This window comes from Arachis hypogaea, chromosome 19, assembly GCF_003086295.3.
Source record: "Arachis hypogaea cultivar Tifrunner chromosome 19, arahy.Tifrunner.gnm2.J5K5, whole genome shotgun sequence".
NCBI classification, from domain to species: domain Eukaryota; kingdom Viridiplantae; phylum Streptophyta; class Magnoliopsida; order Fabales; family Fabaceae; genus Arachis; species Arachis hypogaea.
In genome coordinates, this window is record NC_092054.1 from 13,298,436 (window position 1) to 13,326,327 (window position 27,892).

The 27,892-nt window shown below is 33.6% G+C and overlaps 2 protein-coding genes and 2 long non-coding RNA genes across 4 annotated transcripts; 2 read left to right on the plus strand and 2 right to left on the minus strand.

The window, feature by feature from the left end:
- The first annotated feature begins 948 nt into the window (after window positions 1-948).
- LOC140182028 (uncharacterized) lies at window positions 949-3,402 on the plus strand. Its single transcript, XR_011877837.1, has 4 exons — window positions 949-1,243; window positions 1,335-1,389; window positions 1,478-1,606; window positions 3,114-3,402. It is a non-coding gene; the product is annotated as an uncharacterized lncRNA (long non-coding RNA).
- Window positions 3,403-5,727: 2,325 nt separating this feature from the next.
- On the minus strand, window positions 5,728-11,770 carry LOC140182029 (uncharacterized). The gene is made up of 2 exons (XR_011877838.1): window positions 11,166-11,770; window positions 5,728-6,087 (listed from the first exon to the last, which is right to left on the minus strand). It is a non-coding gene; the product is annotated as an uncharacterized lncRNA (long non-coding RNA).
- LOC112775468 (uncharacterized) lies at window positions 10,709-12,588 on the plus strand. The gene is made up of 2 exons (XM_025819090.3): window positions 10,709-12,134; window positions 12,251-12,588. The coding sequence occupies exon 1, from the start codon at window positions 11,144-11,146 to the stop codon at window positions 12,011-12,013; it is 870 nt and encodes a 289-aa protein (XP_025674875.1). The 5' UTR covers window positions 10,709-11,143; the 3' UTR covers window positions 12,014-12,134; window positions 12,251-12,588.
- Window positions 12,589-14,074: 1,486 nt separating this feature from the next.
- On the minus strand, window positions 14,075-25,981 carry LOC112775655 (uncharacterized). The gene is made up of 14 exons (XM_025819442.3): window positions 25,205-25,981; window positions 22,223-22,332; window positions 21,355-21,417; window positions 21,071-21,260; window positions 20,298-20,402; window positions 20,076-20,206; window positions 19,388-19,955; window positions 18,521-18,586; window positions 18,291-18,367; window positions 17,365-17,637; window positions 16,551-16,875; window positions 16,317-16,466; window positions 15,534-16,070; window positions 14,075-14,498 (listed from the first exon to the last, which is right to left on the minus strand). The coding sequence occupies exons 1-14, from the start codon at window positions 25,460-25,462 to the stop codon at window positions 14,310-14,312; spliced, it is 3,042 nt and encodes a 1,013-aa protein (XP_025675227.1). The 5' UTR covers window positions 25,463-25,981; the 3' UTR covers window positions 14,075-14,309.
- Window positions 25,982-27,892: the final 1,911 nt, after the last annotated feature.

The window sequence follows — 27,892 nt, forward strand, 5'->3', positions numbered from 1 at the left end:
ACTCTCAATCTCATTTTGGGATGGCCACGGGTCTCCCGTGGACATGCCCCCGTCCCCCGCTTTTATTGTCCCGTACCGCGACGGGTAATGGGGATCTTGTATCCGCTAGGGTTTGGGTATCTGCGGATATTTGTGGATTTTTTTTAAACAAAAAAAATGAAAATAATTAAACAAAATTAGAGATAACAAATACTCCAATGATAACAGCAAATCCACAAATGAATAAGGCAAATCTATAGCAACTTTGATAACGGAATTAAAATACACAAAACATAGATAGTAATAACAGCAAATCTACAGATACAGTGATAACAGCAAATCACATATGAAGAACGACGTAGACGGCGACCCTCAATGCTGCCACGAAAACGGCGACGACGACCCTCCTTACTGTGACGAAGACGACGTTGAGAGAACCCTTCCTACTGTGACGAAGATGGCGATGGCAATCCTCACTGCTTCAACAAAGATGACGACTGCGACACTCACGGACGCGTGAAGAGTGAAGATGCCAACAATGGATGATGAACGACGAAGAAGGTGATGCGATTTCAGTGAGAAAAAGGAGTGCGGGTGCGCGACGGTGAGGGTTTAGGGTGCCAGTGGGCGGCAGACGGCGAAACGGCATTGGGAAAAAGGTGGATTGGAGAGGACAAGAAGTTGAGGTTTCGTGAATGATTTCATCAAAATTTGGACGAAGAGAGGGAGTGTGAATGATGGCTTAGGGTTCACAGGAGGGTTTGAAACTATATGTATATGAAGGGCATTTTGATCATTTTTTATAACGGAATTATACGGAAGACCTCTGTTTCCGTTTCCGTCCCGTTTATTATACAGGTCTGTCCCTGTAAACCCCGATTAAATTAGTAAATAATTAGTCAATAAATTAGTTTTTAATAAGGAGGATTAAAAATGTGAATATTATATCAAATTAGGATAGAGCTCATCGAAACGAGAATTTTGACACCAATTTCGAAGAAAACGGTCTAAAATTGGACCGAACGGGCCAAACCGGACCGTCGGTCCAACCGGACCAACTCATTAAAATGAAGCTGAACCCCTTTCTCTCCCTCATTTGGATGCAGCAGCGTGAAACACTTCCAGGGAGGGGAGAAAGCTTCCGTAACTTTACGGTAAATTTCCGATCCCCGAAACTTCTCCGTCCGAGCTCCAATCGCCGCACCGTTTGCGGCCACGCGTCCACCGCGTCGAGCTCTACATTTCTACCGAAACAATTTTACTGGTAACTTGTTTAATCACTCTCAGCCCTCTTTTTCCCCAATTTTCGAATTTTAAGTGGGAATGTTGAATTTCTTTGATTTCTGATATTTTAGGATCCAATTAGCTTGAGAGAAACGTTCACTCTTGCTTATGTGAAGCTTGGGTAAGGTGAGGATACGATAATTCTATTTTATTTTCATTGAATTTGAGCTTTGAGTATTAAATTGGATATATATGTGTTATGAATGTGTATTAGGTTGTGAATAAATAATTGGAGCTGGGAATTGTGAATACTGGAACTTGGAGGAAGCGGATTAGTTGAGTTTTGAGGGGCTACCTTGGTTTTGAATAAATAGCTTTGGTCGTTACGTGGAAATCGGCCAAGGTATGGTTTAGGTTTCTTGCATTTAATATATAATGTTCTGTGAAAACTTAGGCTAGATGACCATTGGATAAGTTGGAATGCAGGTGTATGTTTAATGTTTAGTAATTTGTCGATAAATATATTTGGTTGAAGTTTATTGGATAATTAGTTTTTAATTTTGGATGGTGAATGTTGTTATGTTAATTTGGAGAGAATTATGGTTGAATGTTATTGTTGATGAACATAGTTAGTTTGGTGCTTGTTGATTAACTAATGATTTGGTGAATTATTGATTTGAGGTTTAATTATTGTGGAGGTTGTGATAATGAGGTATTTTGTGTTAAAAGCCTAGGATTTGTGAACTATGATTCTTAGTTGGATTTTGGTTGTTGGACTTGAATATTGCATGAGTTTAATTGTTGATCTGAGGTAGATTTATTGTGGTGATTGTTATGATGATGAGAAAGGGTATGTTGAATTGAAAAGAATGCAGGTTTGGACCCGAAAAGGGTGGCAAAGTCCGAGTTTTAGAAGAGGTGCTGCCGAAATTTTATAAAAAATTAGAGATTTTATTTAGATAATTATTTAAAAGAGATTTAGATTTAAAGGTTATATGGTTTGATTTTGAGTCATTAAGAAAATGAGTGTGTTTTAAGTTTGAAGTTTGATTCGTAGAAAAGAATGAATTATATTTTGAATTGGAACTATTGATGGATGGAATGAGAGGTGTGATAATGAAGGATAAGGATTGAATATGTTTAATGTATGATGATGAATGAGATGCAATTGAGAATGATGTGGATGTTGATGAATTATAATTGAATTATTTATATGGCTTATGAATTTGAATAATCTGAGATACGAGATTCCTTGGATTAAGTGCCGTGGCTTGCCACCACGTGTACCAGGTTGAAAACTCGATACTCTGTTGACCCTACGACGTAAGTGTGACCGGGCACTATATAAATTCCCGGGAATGTTACCCCCATTGAGCAATATTGATTATTTGAGAAAAATCTATGCATAGACTCTTGGGGATGCACGTCGGGGGACAGTCTAAGGACAATTCAGACTTGTCGGGTTGGCTGGATAACCGACAGATGAGCCTCATCAGCCATAGAACAGGCATGCATCATATGCATATTACTTGAATTACTTGCTTGTGCTCTAATTGGGTGTGCCTATCTGTATTTGCCATGCTAAATGTGTATTTGTTACATGCAGTAGTTGTAACCTTCTTGTGTTTGCCTTTATCTGTCTATTTGTCCGTGAAAATGCATGATGGAGTTGGAGGTATGGAGGAATGGCAGTATAGGACTTAGATTTAAGGTTAAGTTAAGTTAGGATTAAATATTTTTAGGAAACCACCTTTTATGGCTTCTGTTTAATACTTTAAGCTCTATAATCTGAGTGTCGGCGTTCTAGGATTGCCTCTGGCATTCTCAAGACCTTATATATTATGTGTGTGGCACCTTTACCATACTGAGAACCTCCGGTTCTCATTCCATACTATGTTGTTGTTTTTCAGATGCAGGTCGGGAGCCATCTCGTTAGGCGTCTGGACTCTTAAAGCGGAGGGGTTACTGGATAGTGTTGTTGTATAGTTTTGTTGTACAGTGATGTATATATATGTATTTAGCTTTCTCTCCGCATAACTTGTTCTTTTTTATCCTCTTAGAGGTTTATGGAGAGGCAGGATTGTGTGTATGTACTTTTGGGTTTTGGATATGTATGTATATATGTGTAAATATTCTCCGGCCAGTCTTGACTTCGCAGGCTGAGTTAGGAGCTTGTTATTTTGTATCTTTGGCACTCTATTCCTACTTCTGTTATCTTATGTTTGACAGTTACGGTTTTCTTAGCATGCAAGTTAACTCGTTCCTTGAGCGTTGCGCTTTTATCTCGCGATTTTTATTTCCCCTATTCTTCAAGGCTCCTAGCATATTATAACTCTTCTGCTATTATATGTACTCATTTTATTTTAGAGGTCGTAATACCACATCACCTCTGTTTTATGACTTAAGCGTAAAGCTTTGTGTGGTAGGGTGTTACAGTCCCCATCTCCCACGGGAAAAAATTGATCCCCAAATCTATTGAATAATTCTCCACATACAAGCGTTTTTTTATACAAGTCTTTACAAGTCATTTATATTAACGCGCTTCGAACCGTTACTGCACGTTTTCACTGCACCTTCTTCTTCTTCTTGCTGTACGTTCTTCTTCCTCTTCTTCTTCTTCTTTTCTTTCGTTTCTTGCCTTCTCTTTCTCCTTCTTCATTTACGTGCTTTTCTCTCTGTTTTCTTTTTTCGTTATTCTCGATTTCCATTGTTTTTTGACATCAAGCTATGAAATCGTTTTTGAAGAAGAAGAAGCAGCAGAAGATGAGGAGGAGAAAGAGAAAGAGTTCTGAATAATACATAAGGTGTACTTCAACAAATTTTGGGTGTATTTCTTAAATCCTTTGGGTGTAGTTTTGTAATCCTTTGGGTGTATTTCTGTAATCGTTTGGGTGTATTTCTGAAGTTTCATTATCTTCAAATTTGGCAAGAAACTCGTTTTCATGGAGGAAGAAGAAGAAGAAGAGTCTTTCATAATGCATGGTGAGTAGCGCGCTTTGGAAACAGGAAGTGGTTGAATAACGTGCGTTTATTTACTCTTGAATGTGGGAGTGTAATGCGTGTGTTTTGTTGAACTTGTGTTTGTAAGACTTGTAAGCCAAAAAGATTTATATGTGTAACAAGCCTCATCTATTCTCCATAAAATAAATTTTTGCAGATATCCGCCCTGCCGAAAAAAATTTGCCATGAATTCTCATTCCTATATGAGAAATTCTTTCCTTTTTTTTTTTTTAATAATCTTCATACACTTTGTGAATACCTTATTTTTTTGTTTTTAACGCCTTAATTCACTTGTACTGTCAAACAACTTTTTGCGCATTATTAATTTTTATCAATTCATAGTATATCTTGATAGTTAAACTCATCAAATTTTAGAAAATTCAAAACATCAATAAATAAATATTAAATATGAAATTTTAATGCATTGTATTGTAAAATTGTACATTCAATTGTGCAATGTTATATCAACAAAAATAACTACTTTTTATATGAATCATGTGAATAATTATTCAAAAAAATTGATGTAATTAAATAATTATGTAAAATTTTTACAATATTAGTGTATCAAAAATAAACTCACTAAATACATATAGAGCCTGTTTAAAAACTATTTAACATGAAAAAAAAATTCTATTTTTTTTAAAAAAATAATTCATTTTTATTTGAAACTCAATTCTATGAATTATTATAATATATTAATAGAATATAATTCAAGTTTGAAGAGTATATAAGTGGATTTGAAAATCAAACCAAGAAAAAATGAGAATTGAAATTTTCAAAGAAATTCAAATAATTCATTTTTTGTTGTTTTAAGTAAGGAAAAGAATTCAATTCTCGAGTGAATTCTAATTTCTATCGTTCAAAACAAGCTTTACTTATATGATCAAAACAGTAAAAAGTTAAATTAATAAGACAACTACGACAAGACTTACACTCAAATACTCCAAAAATGCTAGATGTCCAAGTGTTTTCACTAACTAAGTTAACTAAGTTATTAAAATTTAAACTTCAATCACGCGCCCTCTTCCTTCTCTTCCTCCAACATCATCATCATTGCTGTCGCCATCACTATCATCACCACCACCATCGTTGTCGTCCATCGTCTACCGTCACCACCACCATTGCTTCTTGTTTAATTTCTTCTTTGTGAATTTGATGAGTTGAGTGAAATTGAAAAGGTATGAATGCCTTTTATATTATTTTTCTATGTTCAATATTTGTGTGTTATAATTGTGAATTTGTATACTATGTTGAACAAAAATGTGTGCTATGCTTAAATATTTGTGTGCTGTAATAAACTAAAATTTGTTTAGTGATTTTTGACAAATTAGTGTGAGCTACCAGACTATTAACTTCGATTACTTGTGTTGTTTTTCTATACTCGATATTTGTGTTCTATTGTATATATTTTTGTTTTTTTCTTAATTATGGTTATTTATGATGATCTTAGTTTTCTTTAATTGAATTATTTGAAAAACTAGTGTTATTCTATGATTCTGTTTTTGTGCCATATGTGCGAATTTGTGTACTATGCTGAACAAAAATATGTGCTATAATAAACCAAAATTTGTTTAATGATATCTGCCAAATTAGTATGAGCTACCAAGCTATTAGCTTCAATTACTTGTGTGCTGTGAAAATGAAGGGGTGTGTGTTGTTTCACTTTGTTTGATTTACACATGTAATGTGGTATGCTATGTTGATGGACAACTGCAAAAAAGACGAGGCGATCACTGAACTTCTCAAGAGCCATTGCATTTAAAGCTGATTTGCACCTCTTGCATTTAAGGACAACATTTCATGACCACAAAGGAGATGTGTTGGGGGCTCTCAGACATTGTCGTGTCGCACTCTATGGACCCTAACTACTAAAAAATGTTGAAACTGCACATTAAAATTAATAGACATGAGTCATGATGACATACTTAAAAAAAGTGTCAACATCTTTTTGTGTGTGTATTTCTTTCTTGAAAAATGAAACCTATAATGTAACATTAGCTTGTAATAAATGGTTATCAGTTTACACACCAGGAAGAAAAAGAAAAAAAAAATAAATGTATAACAAAACTCAATAAAAGAATATACACATAAATTTTGATGTAGTAAAAATTTGTGTATTATATGCAAAAATTTGTGTATTATATCGATAAATTTGTCAAGAGCTGTGTGTGTTTTGGAAAATAAAACCCGGAAAATAACATTGGCTTGTAATAAATGGTGATTGATTTATACACCATAAAAAAAAGAAAAAATAAATGTGTAAAAGAACTCAATAAAAGAATACACACATTTAAATATTGGTGTGCTATCCAACAATAGGTCATGTGCAAATTTTTGTGTGCTATCCAACAAAAATTTGTGTGCTGCATAAGATATAGAAAAACTTGTACATATAGTACAAATTCTTTGAATTATGTACTAATAAAGCATTGGAAAACACACGTTTTATTTTGAGAATAATTTTTACTGTAATTAAGCTAACTTGATTGAACTTAATTGACAAAATTACTTATACATGTAACATTACTACAAATACTCAATGAAATTAGATCCCCAATTCTCTATATTAGTTATCAAATTTCATACAACAGAAAAAGCATCAATAAATATGTAACTTCAAAGTCAATAGTTGTGTTTTCAAAATCGTAAAAAATCAGATGAATGAAGCTTATTTTAATATCACAAGATTTACACATCCAGTGTAATTAGATCTCCAATTCCCCACATTCGTTAAATTGACAACAAAGTTTAAAGTTTAAACTCAGACCTTATGCGTATAACCAAATTTTCACCACTAGCTCAACTCGGATTACTTGTCTGTATATTCTGTATGGTGACCATAATTTGATTTGATTTGAACCGTTTAAAGTATATTCGTACACGTGTATGTAGAATATACTGTTTTGGGAAGGTTTTTAGAAAAATGATTTACTGATCTCCTTGTATTTAGAAAGATTATATTTTTGGGATATATCTAAGATGAGCACAATAATAATGTATTTATTAGATATGTCACATTTATATAAATCATTAGATTTTATTAGATGAAAATTAAAGACTAATATAAAAGAAGAAGATTAATGAACTCTAATAAATACAGAATATTCTAATATATAAATAAATATTTTAAATAATAGTACTTTAATACACAATATTTTAAATGATAACAAAATTTTATATTCTTAAATAATTAAATATAAAACATATAAATACAAAAATATCAATATTCTTTATTGATTAATATTAATTATTATGCAAGAAATGTTTATAAAATTAAAAAAATTATATTAAAATAATATTTTAAACTGTAATATAAAAATATAAAATAATTAAAATTTTATTTTATATTACTTGACAAATAATTAGATTATTATATTCAAAATTTATTAACTAATTATATTTGTTAAAAATATTATTATATAATATATTTTTTATCAAAATATTTTAAAAATATAATTTATTTAAAATATTATATATAATACATAAAAATATTAACTTTTTCATTTTTTAAATTTTTTTAGAAAAACATAATAAAAAATATCATTATAAATACGCGCATATCACATTATATATTTACTTATATTAGTAAGACCTAAACTAATCAAACTTATGCAATTAAAAGTATTAAAACTGTATACAAAATCAGACTATTGTAGAAATATAATCACATAAATACACTATTTCTTTTTATACCTTTCCCAAAATAACATATATACTATATACTATCTGAATTAAAATGTAGATTACTTATTATATATAATTACACCGATAAATATAGATTTGTCTAAAAAAATTAGAAAAAATAAATTATATTATTTATTTAGTTTTTCCAAAAAAATTGAAAAAATAAAAAAGTTAATATTTTCATATATCATAAATAATTTTTTAAATAAATTTTATTTTTACAAATATTTTGATAAAAAAATTATATTATATAATAATATATTTAACAAAGTAATTAGTCAAAATCCGTGGTTTATATGTATTCAGACTCCTCCCGCGATTTACAATTTTGCATAGATTTCTAAAAAGTTGCATTTTGGTATCCAAACTGCAAAAGTTTATCCTTTTTATGTTGTAGTTTAGAATGTTATTTTAATATAATTTTTTAATATTATAAAAAAATTTGCAAAATAATTAATCTTAATAATAAAAAATATTTATATTTTTTGTATTTATCTATTTTATATTTTTTCGAACAAAAAACTTCTACCTTTATATAATAAAATACGTGATAATCTTCTTAATATATATTAGTGTATATTATCTTTTAAGTTCTAAACTAAATTCATTATAATAAATTTCAAACAATTATAATTCCATGTATTATTTATAGAAAATTAGATTTTTTTTATCAATTTAATTTAATATTATTTTATATTTTCTAAGTTTTTTAATTAAATTTATTTATTTATTATAATGAATTCATGTGTATATAAATTTAGTATGTTATAATTTAAAATATTATTTTAATATAATTTTTAATATTATAAAAAATTTATATAATAATTAATTTTAATGAATAAAAAATGCTGATATATTTTGTATTTATATATTTTATATTTAATTATTTAAAAATAAAAGATTTTATTGTCATTTAAAATATTATGTATTAAAATATTATTATTTATAATATTTATTTATGTATTAAAATATTCTGTATTTATTAGAGTCTATCAATATTCTTCTCTTATATTAATCTTTAATTTTTATCTAATAAAATCTAATAATCTATATAAATATAACACATTCAATAAACACATAATTATTATACTTATTTTAGCCATACCCATATTTTTTGTATTAGCAATAGAGAGATTCTTATTCACTGAATCGAACAAGTCAACCCGATGCTCCTCAGTTCTCATGTTATTAACCTTTGTGCTTATGTAATCAACTAATCTACAAGTAGATAGTCCAAGTGTGTGATTGTAATAAGCAAGGACGAATTTAAGGATGAATAATGCTTTTAATTTGATGTTTATACTGTTGATATCATATCAGATATTTCTTTGACAAACATTCAAGAAACCAATACCGATATGTCAACAAGGCAAGAAACCCGGCGAAGCAAAAACATTACATCAATTAATCATTGTGATCATCTTAACTTGATTATCCAATCAAAAGTCAACATAAGTAGTAAAACATTTCTAATTATTTTTTTAAACAAAATAACCAATTTATAAAATAATTAAACGTTTCATAATAAAGGTTAACCACCAAAAATATTTCTGAATTATTTAAACATCGACAAAAATACACTCAAATTTTACTATCGACAAAAATGTCTTTAAATAATTTAAAAATACAACAATAATACCCAACAGTAAATATATATTTTCAAAAAATACCTTAGAGATTGAATTTTGATGTGATTTTTCACAAGTATAATTAAAAAAATAAGATATTATTATTCTTAAATTTTGGTGATTTTTTTCTATGTATATATTTATTTGTGATTTTTTAAAAGTATTATTAGTTGTTAACAAAAAAATTACAAAAAACATATATACTCAACAAAAAATTACCAAATTTTAAGAATAATAATATCTCATTTTTCTAATCATGCTTGCAAAAAATTGCATCAAAATTCAATCTCTAATATATTTTTTGAGAAATACATATTTAATGTTAGATAATCTTGCAAAAGAACTAACATTAAATATGTATTTCTCAAAAAATACATTAAAGATTAAATTTTGATGCAATTTTTTACAAGCATAATTATTAAAATGAAATATTATTATTCTTAAAATGTGGTGAATTTTTGTTAAGTATATATTGTTTTGTGATTTTTTAAAAGTATTATTGGTTGTTAACAAAAAAAATTATAAAAAATATATACTTAACGAAAAATCACTAATTTTATGTATAATAATATTTTATTTTTATAATTATTCTTGCAAAAAATTGCATCAAAATTCAATCCCTAAGGTATTTTTTAAAAATATATATTTACTGTTGGGTATTGTTGTTGTGTTTTTAAATTATTTAAAGGCATTTTTGTCGATAGTAAAATTGGAATGTATTTTTGTCAGCGTTTAAATAATTCAGAGGCATTTTTTTGTGGTTAACCCCGTAATAAAATAATTAAATCTACTATTACAAAATAATTAATTTTTTCACATTAGTACTATCAAACTATGTTCACGAAGATTAAATATATATTCCTATAATGGTAACCATTTTTTATGTTCACATATTATAATTGATATATAAATTATGTCATATATAATATCATTTAAGTTTTTAGTATATTTAATCTTAAAAGATGTCAATATAATTTTATTAAAAAAATCTTTTTATAAGCTCTCCTAAATTTTTTTTTTAACTGAAAACTCTATCAAAACTATTACAGACCAAAAGAAGTAAAAAAAATAGATTTAACCTTTAAGCCGAAACAGGTCAGCTTATCTGGAGGGAGAGACCCAAACGCTGCATGCACCCGGTCAAACAAGCCCCAAGCTACTAGCTGTAACTCATTTTTGTTAAAAAATTTTCACAATTAACTACTTTATTTTTTGGGTTACACTGATTATCTAACCATAAAACCAAAATTAGTAATTAAAAAATTATAAAATAATAAAATACACCGTAAGAGGCGCTGTATTCCAGCAAAAACTTTCCCTAACCATATCCATTATCCATATTGTTATTTGTTAAAAATTGCTGTTAGCCCCGCCAACCTTTCCCTTTAGGCCAAGTAGGTTCTTTTTTTTTTCATTCCTCCTTCTCTCGCTACAAATTTCGAACCACAAATATTACTCTCTCTTCCATTCTCATCCTAAACTCTCACTCAGCATTCAGCAACAACACAAATCTTCTTCCCCCTTTAATTCTCTATTTCGCATCTTTAAATTCCACAGTAGGCACGCACGCAACGCAATAGGAAAAGCATTATATATAGATCACAAGAAAGAAGGGATTTGATATATAAATGAAGTGTCAGAAACACGTACCGGATTCAACCAGCGACATCGGCGTTTGTGCCACTTGCCTCCGGGAGCGCCTCCAAGTCATTCTTGCGGCCCAAACCCAAGCCCAGGCCCAAACAGAGGACGAAGACGAGGACCAACCAGCAGAAGCTCTCGCATCTTCAGACCACAGCAACAACCAATCGGAAAAGAACGCCGACGAGAAGAAAAACCCTCCGCCGATCAATGCTAACGACTTCGACGGACGGAAGGACAATGACAACGACAAGGTAATATACAGTACGCCGCAGGTCGGACCGCCATTCTCCGTAACCGCCACGGAATGCGACGGCAAAACGCCGAAGAGGAAGCTTGGAAGGTTTTGGAACCCTACGAGACTGTTCAGGACGAAATCAAACATGACGGAAAACTCGAATCGGGAATTGACAACTACGTATCGATCGTGGATGTCAATGATCTTCCATGACAGACGGAAGAACAACTGCGGTGACGCCTCGAATTTCCGGCAATCTGATCGAGAATCGGAGGGTTTCAGCAGCGAAATCGACGGACACGATCGGTCGTCTTCCACAGAGAGCAGAATCTCTCTGGAAACATCTCCGAAAGGCCGGAACCAGGCGGCCCCAGCACCTGCGCGACGGTCGCGATCGTTACAGGCAGGGAAGAGGGTGTTTAACTGGAGGTTATGCTTGAGCCCGTTGGTTAGGGCAAATCCCAACCAGCACTTGGTCCATAACCATAAAGGAACACTTCAAGAAACCGGTTCCGTGGGTGGTGGGGCCCAGAAAATTAGATTTATCTCGGCAGCGTCCTTTAGCTGCAGCCGATCGAAGAAGCTTGCGGATATTGGAAGAGTCGCCCGCAACCGTTGATTTCTTTTAGGGCTCTGTTATCAGTTATAATTACTTAAAAAAAATTATTATCTATTAATTTCTTTGTGCAGTTTGATTTTAAGCAACAAGAATATGTGCATTTTCTATTAACGAAAAGGAGGTGAGTTGAGGAGGAATCATTTGTCAATTTTTTATTTCTTATTTTTTTGAATAGCTTTTTGTCGTATTCAATAGGCACTAAATCTTTTGAGTTTATTTTGTTGGTTTATTCAATAGATTATTCAAAAACATAGTTTGGCAAGGCAACAGCCAAACAGAGTCCAAACCAAGTGAAGGCCAAGCAAAAAACGCAAATTTCGTTCTCCAAAAGGCATCTCTTGGACCTCTTTGCTCTCGTTGAATACATTTACCAACTTCCCCATACAAAAGATATTAACCGTTGAAGGTTCATGCCTGTGCCTTTTTAGAGTAAATAATAATCTTAATCCTTGGATTATAAGCATCAGTTACATTAGTTCATGGAATTAGAAAGCTATGTGTAAAGACTCCAAAAAGTCAAAATCATACTTTGTCCATATTAATTCTCATAATATATAGTTAGTCAAGATGTCAAATTACTCTCTACATATAGAATTGATTTTTGTTTGTCTTTAAAGTGTTTGATTTAAAGTAAACAACTGGTTGAAACTTTAACGATTGATAAATAATGACAAAGTGCAAAATAGTATGAAATATGAAATATCCAATAATCCAACACGTCCTTCATAGTCATCGCCATTGCTAATGTCCTGTGAACGAACACCATCGCCTTCTACTTTGATCCTAGAGGCTACAACTCTTCGGAGAACTCGGCGAAGACTGAAGCGTGTTTTTAAATCAAACCTTCACACTCTTGTATCACTAAACTGCTTTGCAGAACACAAAAAAGCTTCTTTTAATTCAAATTTGAAACATTTCTTCTAAAGTGCAAATTTTGATATACTGAATTTTCCACTACCACGTTTCGAAGACATTTTGACTAATAAATTTAAAAATTAGTTACTTTATATATAGATTAAACTACCATTTCTACTCATCAAAATTTTAAACACTAATAAATCGATCAATGAATAAAAGAAATTGCCATTTCTACTCATAATAGATAGTTATGTACAATAAAATTATCCGAACATTGAGAAATCACTTAAACTCTAAATTACCCTTTTTCCTTTTCCAACCCTCCCTTTTATTCTTTTTATGGATTTCACCATTTCCTTCGCCAATACCACCACTGCCACCAACGTAAGCCCCACCTTTGGAGACAAAGGGAATTCGGCGACGCATTGCCTGCCGCTAGGGACGGGATCCCGTCCTCAATGCCTTCCTGCGTCACCTCTTGGTAGAAAGTGTCCCACGTGCACCACCCGAAGAAATCCGCAATGCTTCACGACCTTGAATGCGCCGTGGACGATGGCAAAGGGGTCAGTGTCGGCATTGATAAAAAGTGTGGCTAAACGACTTGCCTTGAAGGCATGCTCTGAAGCTTCCTTTAATGAGAGGGAAGAAAACGGTGTAGATGATCTGGTTACTCTCGTCACCCTCGTCAGATTCGAGATGGAAACCGTCCTTGTTCTCAACAAGAAAGAACTGAGTTTTCAATAGAATATCTCTTCCTTTGTCTCCCATCTTTTGAGCCATCCACCATAGCTTGAAGCGGAAGGAGGAAGGTGGGATTTATGGTTGGTGTCAGTAGTGGTGGTGGTAGTAGTAAAGGAGATGATGAAATTCATAAAAAGAATAAAAAGAGAATTAAAATTTGAGAGATGACTGTTGAGATTAGAATCAAGAAAAGAATAATTTGAACATTTTTAAGTGATTTTTCAGTGTTAATTCTATCATTCGAAATCATCTTTTATGGATAAAAATAGTAGTTTTTTTCATAAATAAATTTATCAACGTTCAAAATTTATCAACGTTTAAAACTTTCAGTAGATAGAAATGATAATTTACTCTTTTATATATAAAAAGAAACTAGTATAATGCTTTAGTTTATTTTGAAACCATCTTATTTGTTCCTATCAAATTTCTTCATATCAAGCCTCACAATGGCACTAGCAGTCATAAATAATTTATGGATCTATACTTGAATAAATAAATAATTAATTATATGTTGCTAGTAGCAAGGAATTAAATCTTGCCCACAAATAAGTCTCTTCCTGATTTCACCTTTTTTTCCCTTGAGGGGGATTAAAAAAAAGAGTCTATTCTATCTTATCTAAACAAAGAATGAAGTCCTAGCAACAAACATTTGAACACGGCAATCACCAACTCACTGTCAACAGAGGAAATTGGGAACTTAGGGCTTCCTCAGGGCAGATGCTGCCCCCATTGCAATGGCAAGGACAATGCCAAGACCAGCACCAACAGATGCACCCACAGCAGCAGAATTAAATGAATTCGCCTTAGCTCGAGTATCTCTACTTGCATCACTTGACATTGCTTGTTCTCTTGCCAACTCCAACATAAGTCTGTCTCTGGCAAATTCCTGCGCCAAAAGAATTGAACAGAAATAGAATTTCTCATTATGTACTACTGTAACAGATAATATTTGTAGTGTGATGAGCGAAAATTGAACCCAAACGATATCAGCTGATAGATACTTCAATTTTTATAACTGGTTAAGCCACTGTAAGGGATGAATATATATCAGATCAAACAAATCAATAGTGCTCCATAAAAGAAATTCAAACAATCAAGAAAGCCAATTAGAATAAGTATTTTTCAATACACACCATGGTGTATTGTTGAATATTTTATTAAAATGAACAAGATATGAATGCTTTGTTCACATATTAAACGTCATGTATGTTAGTAAATTATACTGAATCTGTGACATGGATGGTTGATCTAGAATATTAGCAACATAGGTCTTAATGGACATTGATTTTATTCATGTACATCTAAAATAAAACTGTTTCCTATTCTAAACCAATTATTTCAAGAATGTTTATTTTAAAAACAGTTTGGTATGATGAATAGCATGTTTAAACCAGAAAACTGGGGAAAATATAATTAGAGACTTGACTACACAAAGAAAAGGCCTCCAGCAAAGGAACCAAGATAAGGACTCCAGGCCAATAAAACTGGATTACCTTTCAAAACCTGCCCCGGGCCCAATAAAGAAAAATGGGGTCATCATTTACCCAACAGAATGTCATCATATGCTTAGTAACAATTACCAAACAGAAAGCATCTTCACCTCATTGAAGCAGCCGGAGAACATCAGCAACTCGCTGGATATTGGAATCATCTCACAGCCTTTGGAGGACCTTGTTTGTTTTCCTCTAAAGCAAAGCTTATGGGTTTTATTGTTTGTTATGCATTTTTTAATTTTGATATTTTGCTTATAAATTTTTAGTTGCAGGCTTATGAATATTTGAAATCCAACGGAGCATGAAATGCATTGTTCTATGATAATAACATTTATATGAAAGGCAATTCACAAATATAGAGATACTACTAGTATTACTCAAAACAAAATAAGATAAAACTATGAACCACAAAATAAAGATTTCCCCACCTGTAATGAAGACTCCTCATGACTGCGAAGTACCCGGTGGATTTGTTTACAAAGAGAGTCGACACCTTCAACTGGAAGAACTATCTCCTTCCTCTGGAAGGGCCTTTTAACAAAATTAATAGGAGCCAATAAAAGCTTTTGAGGACCCATCTTTTTAACAGAATCTGCATTGTTTGGATCCCATGATAGAGTGGCCCCAGCAAAACCAGGCATAACATATGGACAGGAATTTATAACTTCGGTTGAGTTAGGAGATGCTTCGTAAGCTTGCAAAACAGCATTGATCGCTACCTTTTGAAGGTGTGCACTAACTGCAAATTTATTTGTTATTGCGAGAACCCATGGAATTCCAAGAGACTTGGCCTCATCCAAGAAAAGTGAAAGGACAGGCTTTGGTTGAGAGCTGTTTGAATTACTATATCGAGGTATGCTATGGGATAGGTTGTGAACAAGAACAATTAAATCTGTCTTCCTACTTAGATCTCGGATTCCAAGCCACAAATCATCCCTGAAGCAAGAAGTTTCCTTGTTAAGTTCCTGCAAATTAATTAAGAGAAATGAAAATTTAAATGAACATCATAAGGTACATTTCATTAATTTAAATGCACATCCAGAGTTTACTAGCAAGTGCAACCCAGCTCACTATTAAATCAAACATATCAACATCCCAACTTTTCAAATCAATCATATATATCCACACTAGTGAGTACAAAGGAGGATATTTTGAAAGGAGAGTAATATTTAAAATTGGAAAGCAACCGACACGAAAAGAAGGTTGGTTACCTGCATATTTACTCCAGAGGAATCACAGTAGCACAAACCACCAGCAATACCTTCCTGCACATCAACATCCAAAAGTGCATCCTCTATGGAGGGAATGTTGGATTTACGTTTATTCAAGATTGCCTTTAAAAGAGTAGTTTTACCAGCACCCTGCACATTAGACAACTCATACAACTTATAAGATGATAAATAATAAATTATATCCAGAATGATCCCAAAGCAAAATTGTCATACCTCCATCCCAATTAATCGTACCCTACGAGTTCTGATGTGAACCTCTTTAGAAACCGTTGAAAAATCACTAGTGCAGAATATTGAAAAGTTATTTAAACTTTCCGGACGGATAAACTTATCCTTGTCAATGGGTGCTAAGTTCCTAGCAAGCTCAGAATCAACAGAAGTGAACACGGGCAACAATGAATCTAACAAAGTTTGATGCTTTGGTGGCCTTCTTAGTGGAGCACCAACTAATATTCTCATCTTCTGTAATTCCGGCTGAATTCCTTGATTTGAAGAATACTTTGGGGCAGAAGGAAAGGACTCAACTGAAGTCGAACACCTAATTAAGATAAAAATACACATTACATTACCTATAGGACCATTGAAGTTAATGTTTAAGAAATAAAAACATTTAATTAGAAAGTTGTTGGGCACTTCACAAACAAATCCACCACTCCATCCTATTTCTTTAATAGAGTGATGTATATTATAAATACTAATTAGGGTCTTTTAAAGATCAACTGGGAAGAATAGATATCGTGCACAAGTATTCAGAAGTGTATTATTAATCAAATGAATAAAGCCACAGACTCGTGAATGGCTTGTTGTCATAGCAATTTAGCAATTGATATGCATCTCTACAGAACCTTTAGTGAAATATGGAAAACCAATTAATTTATCCGTCATTATCAAAGTAACTCTTAATAATAACATTATTGAATAATTTCTCATGTGTCTGCCCTTGCTCCCACCCCTCCAATTCGTAAAATTATATATATACATGTTATCAATAAATTTTGATGTGTCACAAAGTATAGCATGTCAATACCAGTTACCATTAACTTGGGCATGAACCAATGTACAGAGATGCAACCCAAAACCAGTAATATCAACTTTTAGAGGTTCTCCATTTTTTGCTCCAGGCCCATCATCCCATCCGAGAGGAACAATTGTAGTTGCAGTGCGAATAACAGGAGACTCAACTATATGCCCGAGCTCCACAGTCCCTGCAGTTGCAAGGCCAAGCCATTGTTGTAGATGAGGAAACTGCTGCCATTGCTCAATCCCTAGGAAATTTTCACTCATACACAAATCATAGATTCTGCAACAAATGGAGGAGGAAAAGGATTATTTTATCTCAAATAACTTCAATTAAACATGTACACAAGCAATTTCAAATGCTTCAACAACCAATCCTTATTCTAGTTGGTGACTAGGTGGGGATTCAAGGAGCTAGAAGCACAAAAATTAAAAAGTTTATTCAACAGAGATGACCATTATTAGAATTAAATGGATTTAACACAACTCAATAGTTAGCTCATATGGTGAATGTTAACCCAATAACTTGTAAAGGCTATTTAGGCCCTATCCCTATGTGATGTGGTGAGTCCTGTACAAGTAGGACTAGACATCTGGTGTATAAAGTTTACAGGACTAGACATCTATGAATGCCCCATTAACAACCATAGGACAAGCCCCTAACACCACAATCAAGTCGATCCAAATCAAAGGCTTCGATATCATATATGAAATGAGTGGCCTTAACCCAAAAACTAGCTTAGTAGCTCATAGAATGAGGATTGCCATAACACTTATAAAGGCTAAGTCTTATCTCTAAACAATGTGAGACTCTAGCAGCCATTAACAAGTTCTTTGAAAAATGGGGGAATGTGGTCATTTAAAAGTAATAATTTTGGGAACATATAAACATAGTTTCAAATATATATAACACGACAAGTACGACTAGTCAAGTACCTTTGGAATCTAGATCTATATGATTTCATTGAATGAGATTGTAATCTTTCCCTCAATTCCGTAATCACTGATTTGACCTGAAAATGTCTTTGCCAAAAGAAAGCAAACAAAATGAGAGAACTTCCAAAAGTGTATTTATATATAATATAAGGTTTAAATACAAACTATCATCCAAAAAAAGGCAATGGAAAAATATCATGGATCAATAAGCAATGAAAGGAAGCTCATACCGATGTCAGTTTTGAGTACTCCGCACCTGATAGTGACTCTACTGAGGAATTTCCCAATAAATAAAGCTGTTTACATGAAACCATTTTTTATCAGTTAAAAATTAATGAGAGGGGAAAAAAGGGGAAAGGATAAGCAGAATATAAAAATAAAATTGCATGGTCATTGATGGAAACAGTTGACTGTAGGACATTTTACTCTTTTTAATTGATCCTACTCATTCAAACAGCTTTTTGTAAATACAAATATATGAGAAATAAAAAAGGCTTGATCATTAATGTTAAGCTCCACATTGCTTAAGAACAAAATGTCCATGATAGCTTCTAATAGAAAACTTGGGTAGCCCCTCTTTGAGCTATGTTTTTATCTGGAGCTAAACATACAATCTTAATTTGATATTAAAGCTTATCCTTTGATCTTCCCTCCCTCCATTCTAACATAAGCCTTCAGGCTTCCCCTTTAACCATGCACATAAACTCATGCTTCCTAGCTTTTTGCTAGTATATATAAGCTACAGGATGAAGATTTTCATATTATATAAAGGCCAATAATTCAAAAGTAGGAACTTACAGCTACTTCCTACTTTTTCAAAGTAAATGAGACACAGAAACACTACTTTCACACCAATCATAGAAAAGATAGAGCAATGGCGGGAAAAATCACATGAATAACCAAGCCAAGAAAGCAATAAAAACAAACATAAGAAAATGATGGACTGCTTAAATAACAAACCCCTCACATTAACATGCCCAAGTAAACAAAATAAACTATACAAATTTAAATTTAAAATAAAAAATAAAAATAAAACTTCATCCTTAGTTACAGCAAAAGAACACTAGTGGAAAAGAATCATCTCTGATAATATCTACCTGTCCGAATGGCACATATGAAGGTAAATATGGAACTCTGCGCCATTTTCTTTCGTCTCCAGTTACAATATTGCCTTTTGTATTTGTTTTTCCATTCTTTGCCAACTCCAACGAATGTTTGTCACTGTCTGGAAAAGGCTTGAGTGATATGCCATCAGAATCCTCTTGTATTTCAAGTGATTGTGGTTCAACTACTTCCTCCTCAATCAAAGTACTAGCAAGAGAACCAGTCATTGAATTTGTTTCAATAGAATTAATTTGTCTCTCTCGTTTACTAAATTGTCTCAGTACGGATTCTAAGGGTACCAGCTTTGAGAGTCTCCAGAAGGATTTATGCAAAGGACCTACCCCCAAAACCAACTGCTCTCCATCATTCTCTTTCGGCTTCCCTGAATCTTGGCCCCTCTTTGATGATAATAACCCATTAGTTTCATTTTCAGAAAGCACTGACTGAGGCTGAGCATTATTATAATGGTGGAAATAAGCAGGAGATAAAATACGAGGAATCAAATCTTCCGGGATGCAGTAACTCTTAAAATAGTGCTGCCAACCTTTTCTATTAACATAGCTGCAAAAGGGGAAAAAAGGAAAAGAAACCAATGAATATTTTTAAGTTTTCATGTTTCTAAAGAGAATACTGCAGCTAACCAATTTAGACAAGGAGTAGAAAAATACAGCGAAAACATACTCCTTCAGAGCAGCATTTCCTACAGGAGGCTGAGAAAATGTTATACATTTGATAGAGACTTTCTCATTTTCCTTTGATGAAGATGAAGCAGCAACTACTCTCAAAATGGCAAGAGTAGCTAATGCGGCTACCTGTGTAGAACATCAGGAACTTAGCATATGCATATTGTTCAAATGCATCTACACCATTGTTATGAAATCTAGATGGATTAATCATACTTACAGCTCCACCAAGTGAATGACCACATAAAACAAGCTTGCGTTTCTTCTTTTGAGCAAGCCTATACAATTCTAAAGCAGGTATTCCTTTAGCACGAGCCAAGAAACCCTAGGAGTGAAACCAGCAAAATTAATAGAACCTAAGGACACCATATTTACATCTATAACATTAATTAACATATCACAGTATCAATGACTAAAGGTTGGACCATATCCTTGATTAAAAAATACCTAATAACATAAATAGTTGAAAAGAATATAACATACCATGGTGATTAAGTAATTATTAATTGACCATATTACGCAGCAATATAAATCATAAATAGCCTATAAGATCTAAAGAAGTAAACCTTGAAAAAAAAAGGTAAGTGGTTAAATGAATCTGTAGACGCCATACTCTTCAGAAATTCCAATTGAAAGTTGCAACTGAGTCCATGTAGTTTCAAAAATATTTTAAATTGGGTTCCTTACAGGCTCAAAAGGTAGGCTGAATTCAACGCCTCACAAGAAAATATCAGAATTAAGCACATGTGATATATCACATATTCCTAGACTAACTCAGTTTCTAGTGCTCATTGATCAATGTCTTGGTTACATTATTCTTATTTAATTTAATATTGAACATGCTATAAACTTCTGTATGTGTGGGCTCATAAATGCACAAAGTTATACATAATTCTATAGAGAAGTTTACCTGATCCCTCACCATTGAAGAATATAAGAAAAGAACCAATCAATAAAAATAAAAATAAAATTGATAGAAAACAAGCATTTTACCCTATGAGCAGCAGGTTTAGATTTACTATTTATTTGTTTAGGCCTTGACTCCAAAGGGTTCCACATATATTCTTTTCCATTTAAGTTTTCACCCTTATCAGATTCAGCATGTGCACATCCATCTGCCGCCTCAGGAGCATCCTCATGGAAGATCGCACCTTGAAGTATATTTGCATCAGCAATTACATCCCTATCAAGAAAATATAAAGGTATATAAAAATCATTCTCAAGAAGAAGTACTGATTTTTTAAAAACTTACACAAAAAATCCCTGAAATAACTCACTTATATTGTTTTGTCCCTATAAAAGAAGCAAATAAAGTGTCTCCTGCCTCAGCCAACAAATACCTGAAACAACATAATCTGTCAAATAACAGTCCAACACAGCTTAAACCAGACACTAATACAATCCATTTTGGAAAGAAGTGCATACAAAAACATGTAAGCACAATACTACCTTGAGGAGAGACAGGAGGGGGGAAAAGGATCTAAGTGGTTATCAATAGATTAATTGCATTTATTTGAAATATCTTTTAGGTACTTGTATATAAACATTCATTTTTAGCTTGCTTCTCCCTGTAGAAAACATCTTAGTTTAGTCCCTATGTATTTTTGAGGATGAGTTTTGACTCCCACCAAAGTAAAATCACTGCCCTGTGACTTAGAAGCTACAGGTTCAAATATTGGAAAGAGCCTCACTGCTCAGGGGAATGAGGTTCCATAAATCCATCCTCCTCAAGTGCCACCATCTAGCACTAGGGCGGCCTACACCTATAATTATTTTCACTTCTATCTCAGTAGTCATTGATTTTTCACCATTATAATACCGAAGCTTATCATAAAGTTATCACGATGCATAAACTTAATGGACGCATAAGGGTCAACATGAAAATGTGTTATATAAAGAACTCCACCAATGAGTGTCACTGCTTCCTAACAACCTCGTCCTTTATGTCCAAATGTTCAAATATTAGGTTAAGGGAAAAAAAGGTTTCTAGTTGCTCAAGAAACCGAGGATGAAATTTTCAGGAAGAAAATAATAGAAACTTCCAATGTTCGAATATTTAATGGCATTTATGAAAATAAAATTAGAAGAATTCTATTAAAGGCAATGATAATTCACACGAATAAAGTTATATAAAGACTAACATACCTATGAGGAACATGATCTGACGAAGGTTGCACCCGTTCCAACGCAACAATATGTCCTCCAAAATCAGCCTTAAATTTATTTACAGCTCTAATCATCTCAGTGGCAGGTCTCTAAATTATAGGAAGTCAGACATAAATGAGAGTAATTAACTTGTCGATTGACACTAGACATAAATGAGAGTAATTAACTTGTTGATTGACACTAACTAACTAAATTTCATGCAAGCATAGCATACATATACTCTAAGTGAAGTTTCAAAGTAGCTTCGTGTTTATGCAAGACCTAAGGCCATTTAGTATGGTGAAAACTCTTATTTAGTTCCTACTTTTTCCAACATATTCTCTAATGCTAATCATGGTTATTGAGTCACGAGTTCATACAAGTCGTTTGGCTGGTTATTCGAATTGTCTTCACTTCTAAATCAGACGATTCGGCATTAGAATCACACTAATACGTGCTGGAATCGTGAATCACAAATCAAAAACGATTCCCGGTGGCACTAAATCGTGAATCACACGTTTGAAGTTCATATGCAAAGTTCGGCAAACAGGTCAAGAAAACCCGATGCTCACTCTAAACATGGGCTTTCTCTTTTTTTTTTTTAAGAAGAAACAAAACACTGAACACGGTGGGTTGTATTTTAAATATTTAATGTCTCTCTGCACCACAAATGGTGCATTTCCATTTGTTTTCCAGGGGAAAAAAAAAGTACAGTGCCTTTTATGCATATCAAGATAAAATCCAACAAGTATTCTGAGTCAACTTCTCTTCCATACTTTCTTTTTTATCTATCTCTGCACATTATTACTTGTATATTTAATAATTAATTTTTTAAGATTTTATGCCTTCTGTGAAATATTTGTTGACGATGATTTTGTATGTTTTGAGCTTATACATGACTTTGGTGATGTTTTTATGTTATTGGTATCATGAATTTTTTGTTCAGAATACTATTTGTTTGTGTTATAGTATACAACAACAACAACAAAGCCTTATCCCATTAGATGGGATCGGCTACATGGATCAAACAACGTCATTGCAGCCCTATCATGTGTTATAGTATATACAATGTAATTTTGAACCATATCCCTTAATCTTACTATTCGATATGATTTACAATTCAATAATTACCCTTAGCATTCAATTTAAGAATCGCGATTTGATAACTTTGATGCTAATTTGCACTTAACAAAAAATACTACATATACCTATCTAGCTTTTATTACACTAATTGACCTACCTATCATTACAGAATATAGATCATATACGGTAGCAAAAATTAGGTTTTGGCTCTAATAGGATCCAAAGATCTTGCGACACAGCTTTGGTTTATGCTGTATTTTGCTATTTATGTGGTAGACAAGAATGTAAGAAGTTTTCATGATTGCTTTTCGAATGTAGACTATATTTGAGATAGGGTCGCTCTTTTGGCTTCCGTTTCGTTCCCTGATCATTGTGTGATTTCTGGAGTGCCATTATCTAACACATTGCTGACTCAAAGCCCATTCTCTGAAATCCTTTAAAATAAATTAAAAATAAAAGGTGAAAACTCAGGTACAGTCAACTTCAGGTGAAGTTGATAGTTGAGAGTCGTTAACTGATTTGACTGATTTGACTAAATTTTCATCTAACAGCTCTCAACTATCAACTTCACGTGAAGTTGACTGTACCTGAGTTTCCACCAAAATAAAAACCTACAAAAACTAGAGACTTCCCATTTCTAGAAAGAGAATAAAGCAAACAGCATAAACCAACACAGAAAAAAGCTAACCAAACTTCACCACCCTCCCATTTCCTCAACATAATCATTTTAAATCAGATAAATAAACCAAAAAAAAAAAATTCAAAATCTCCCACAAAGCTGAAGCCAGGCCTTCTACAGCTATATTTGGATTGGTGGTTTGAGATGAGTGATGAGCTCAAGGCAGTATAATGAGCATCCATTGTTTGGATTGGTGGTATAGGATGGTGGAACAGAATGGGGCAGAAGGAAATTTAATCGGCCCCATACTTGGATTGACAAAATTAGGATGGAGTGGAATGATTACTAATGGAACAGAATCCATTCAATTAAATCAAAACTTTAATTTTTTGTTCTTTCCAATACAGGAGGTTTGGGATGGAATTAAGTTTCATTCAAACAATGGAGAAGAATAATTAATCTACTCCTCTGGACTCCATTCCACTCTATATCTATCATCAATCCAAACTTAGCAAAAAATGAGGTTTGCGATCGAATTGAATCCATCTATTCCATAAAAATCCTCATATTTTTATCCAATCCAATTTTGAGTGTTTAGAGGGGAAGCCCATTTTATATAAGACAATATTAACTCAATTCTTTTGAGCTCCATTCACCACTACCTTAAATATTACTCTACTCCAGTTCCTTTTGTTTTTGTTTGGGTATTACCACTCCCTTAACTTCCATCAATCCAAGCATAGCCTTAAGGTAGCATTAGGCTCATGTCCTCGGATAGAAAAAACAGAGACAGTAAGATGGTAAAGACAAGTCTCCCACGTCCCTTTAACTTCGGACAAATAGAAGGTAGTTAAAAATAATCTGAGATATGCCTCTGGTGTTCTCTATTTTGAAAATAGAGAAATTATCTTTCCCAAGATACTCTTGTCCCCAATGTCTTTGTCTCCTCTGTATCAAAATGTTAAACCACACACTACCTAAATTATCAGAAAAAATAAAACACAGCTCAGCTCTCTCGTGCAACAGAATGGAATTACTTCATCACTAACTATCCAACTCCATTTCTAATTTTGTCTATTGCGCTATTTCCCATTCCATCCCAAACTACTAACCAACATACCCTTAAATCCTAATTGAACCACAATTTAATACCATTGTTCAACAACAACAATACTTAGTGCAGTTCACTGCATGGATTAAACAATGTCATGCTATGCTATTACAAACAACAACAACCGCAGCTAATTACTGAGTTTCATATGCAGTGAAAAGAAAACTACCTTGTAAACGCACTCGGAGAGAACCATGCAACAAAGGAGATCCTGCAAATCAGAGACGGAATCAGCCTTAAGTGCGAGGCAGAGATCATGGAGCTGCTTCCGGCGCCGCTCGTACTCCTCATGGATCCTCTTCTTGTTCTCCCTGTGGCTTGTCCATGGCCACTTCATCCGCCATTGGAGTGGTCCCCACGACACCTTCATCAGCTTCGCTCCCTGGTCCCTGATCCACGGCTCCACGCGGCTCTGTATGAACTCCATTGCCGCGAGGGACAGGATAGCTTCTTGCGGATTTTGAAAGAAATAATAATCAATCAATTGATTCAATACAATGATAATCCATGTTCCTAACCTAATTGAAATTTAACGAGAAAGAAAGAGAATAAAAATCTAGAGTTGGGTTTTTGTTTGTGTGTTGAGTTTAGAACAAGGGAGGGATAAGGGATAATTATTATAATAATTATTATAATTTTGAAATTAGATTTGGGCGTATAAAATGGAGAATATGCGGGAGGTTACGAAACGGAATTGTATGTGACGTAGACTGGGGACTGTCACAATCACATTTTTGGGGTTGTTTGGTTTCTTTTTGAGTTCTGGTAGTTATATCTTCTCTCGTTTGATTGGAAATTGTTGTCCACAAATATTTGATTAATAGAAACTAGAAAGTTTCGGTAGATTCATTCCGCTGCACGAGTCATTCGATACGGACATACGGTTTAAGATATGAATCTCAGGTTTAATGACTATTTTACTATTTTTAGAGAGAATTTACATATCATTTGCGAAAAATTAATATATGATATCAGATTTAATGAATATCTGCGAGAATCTAGGGATTACTTGCGAAAAGAAGCCTAGCTATTTTCCATGAAATCATTATAAAGAATGAAGATGAGGTGTGATTAGAGTTTGAGGGTGACTAGGTTAGAATAAAGGAGCAAGTTAAAAATTTTTAGGATTTGGATAGTTTTGCGGCTCATTTTTTTGCAAATGGAGAAGCTCATGGTGTAACACCATGAAATGGAGCCACACCAAAAATGTTCACTGCTATGGGTTTAGGAGAAAAACGGAGTTAAGCCCCACTTTGGTCCCTGAGATTGACGAGTTGCACCGATTTAGTCCTCCAGATCCCAATTGCACCAAATTAGTCCCCCAGATTCGAAAAAATGCACCACGTTAGTCCTTTCCCTATTTTCCGTCACCGGAGGTCTGACGCCGTTAGTGACTTGGCAAATATTGCCACGCTGGACACGGTGGAAACGGCGTCGTTTGTAGATTGGCGCTAAAATCCCCCTTTGAGCGACGGCGTTTCTATGCAAAGGAAAACAAAACGTTGGCCTCTCCCTCGTTGTTCTTCACTCTTCGTCTTCAACCCCTCCATGACTGACACAGAGGAAAAACGTCTCTCCTCCGTTAGTCACTGAAATCAGGAACGACTAAGCAATAGGATTCCGGAGACTGCTTGATCGCAAGAAAACATTGAACAGTTGTGTGAGGAGGGACTTTGCTGCAACAAGGAGCACCGAGGTTAGTGAAGAATTTAAAAATATTTTTTTTCAAATTTTAGGGAATGCGTTGATGGTTGTTGATCATAGTTTATTGCTTTGTAAGTTATTTTTCCATAAAGTTTGTAGTGGAATTTGGGCTAGGGTTTTATTTGGATGTTGTCTGCAACTGTTTTTTTGGGGTTTGTCTTCATGCTCTGTTCTGATGGTGGATAAATTTGTTTTATTTTGATATATGTTTCTATAATGTATGAATGTAGTTGATGAAAAGTATGTTAAAGGGATCATTGTGTGGAACTGTTTCTGAAAAGAAATTTTTGTTAATCATGCAGATGGATGTGCACTTAGATATAATGTTCCACCATGGGGGAAAATTTCAGAAAGATGAAAAAGGGATGACTATATATTCTCCTGATAAGAAGGCATGCGTTGGAGACATTGATGTAGATACTTTAGATGTTTTTTGGGTGAGAAATTATTATAAGGAACTAGGATATGATAGGATAGGAGAATGTTGGTAGCATGTGCCTGGGAGGAGTTTAGAAGTTGGGTTAAGAGCTCTGAATTGTGATGATGAGCTGAGAGAGATGTGTTTCATGGGTGAAAAGAATGAGGGGCTGGTTGATGTTTACTTTGAGCATGCAGTTTCAACACCAGAAATTCTTGAGGGAAATGAGATTGTGGAGTATGTTGAGGGTGACCATGATGATTTGAGAGAGCCTAGTGATGAAGATGACCATGAACCCCTACAAGATGTAACCCCAAACCCAGCTAATAAACCCACTACCCCTACTGATGAGACTCCATTCACCAAGAGCACTGAACCAATGCATAATACCTCACCACCCAAGACCACAGAACCAACAGATCCTGGTGCTAGTAACCCAACAACCCAAAACAGTAATCCTACTACCACACCCAACTCTAATCCTAGCCAAGCTACTACTGCAGAGCCTATTACAACTACTCCTCCAGTTCCCCCAAAACTGAAACCCAACTCAAATGTCAACCCAAATCAGAAAGCCAATACTACCTCATCACAGAAGGCCACTGCCAACCCGAAGAATGCCTCTAAGCCCAAGCCCAAGCCCAACAAAAATTCTGTGTCTAAGCCCAACCCAAAGGCAAAGCCCAAAATCAGAGCTAAAGCCTATTGCACAAGGTCTGCTTCACAAGTGAGGAC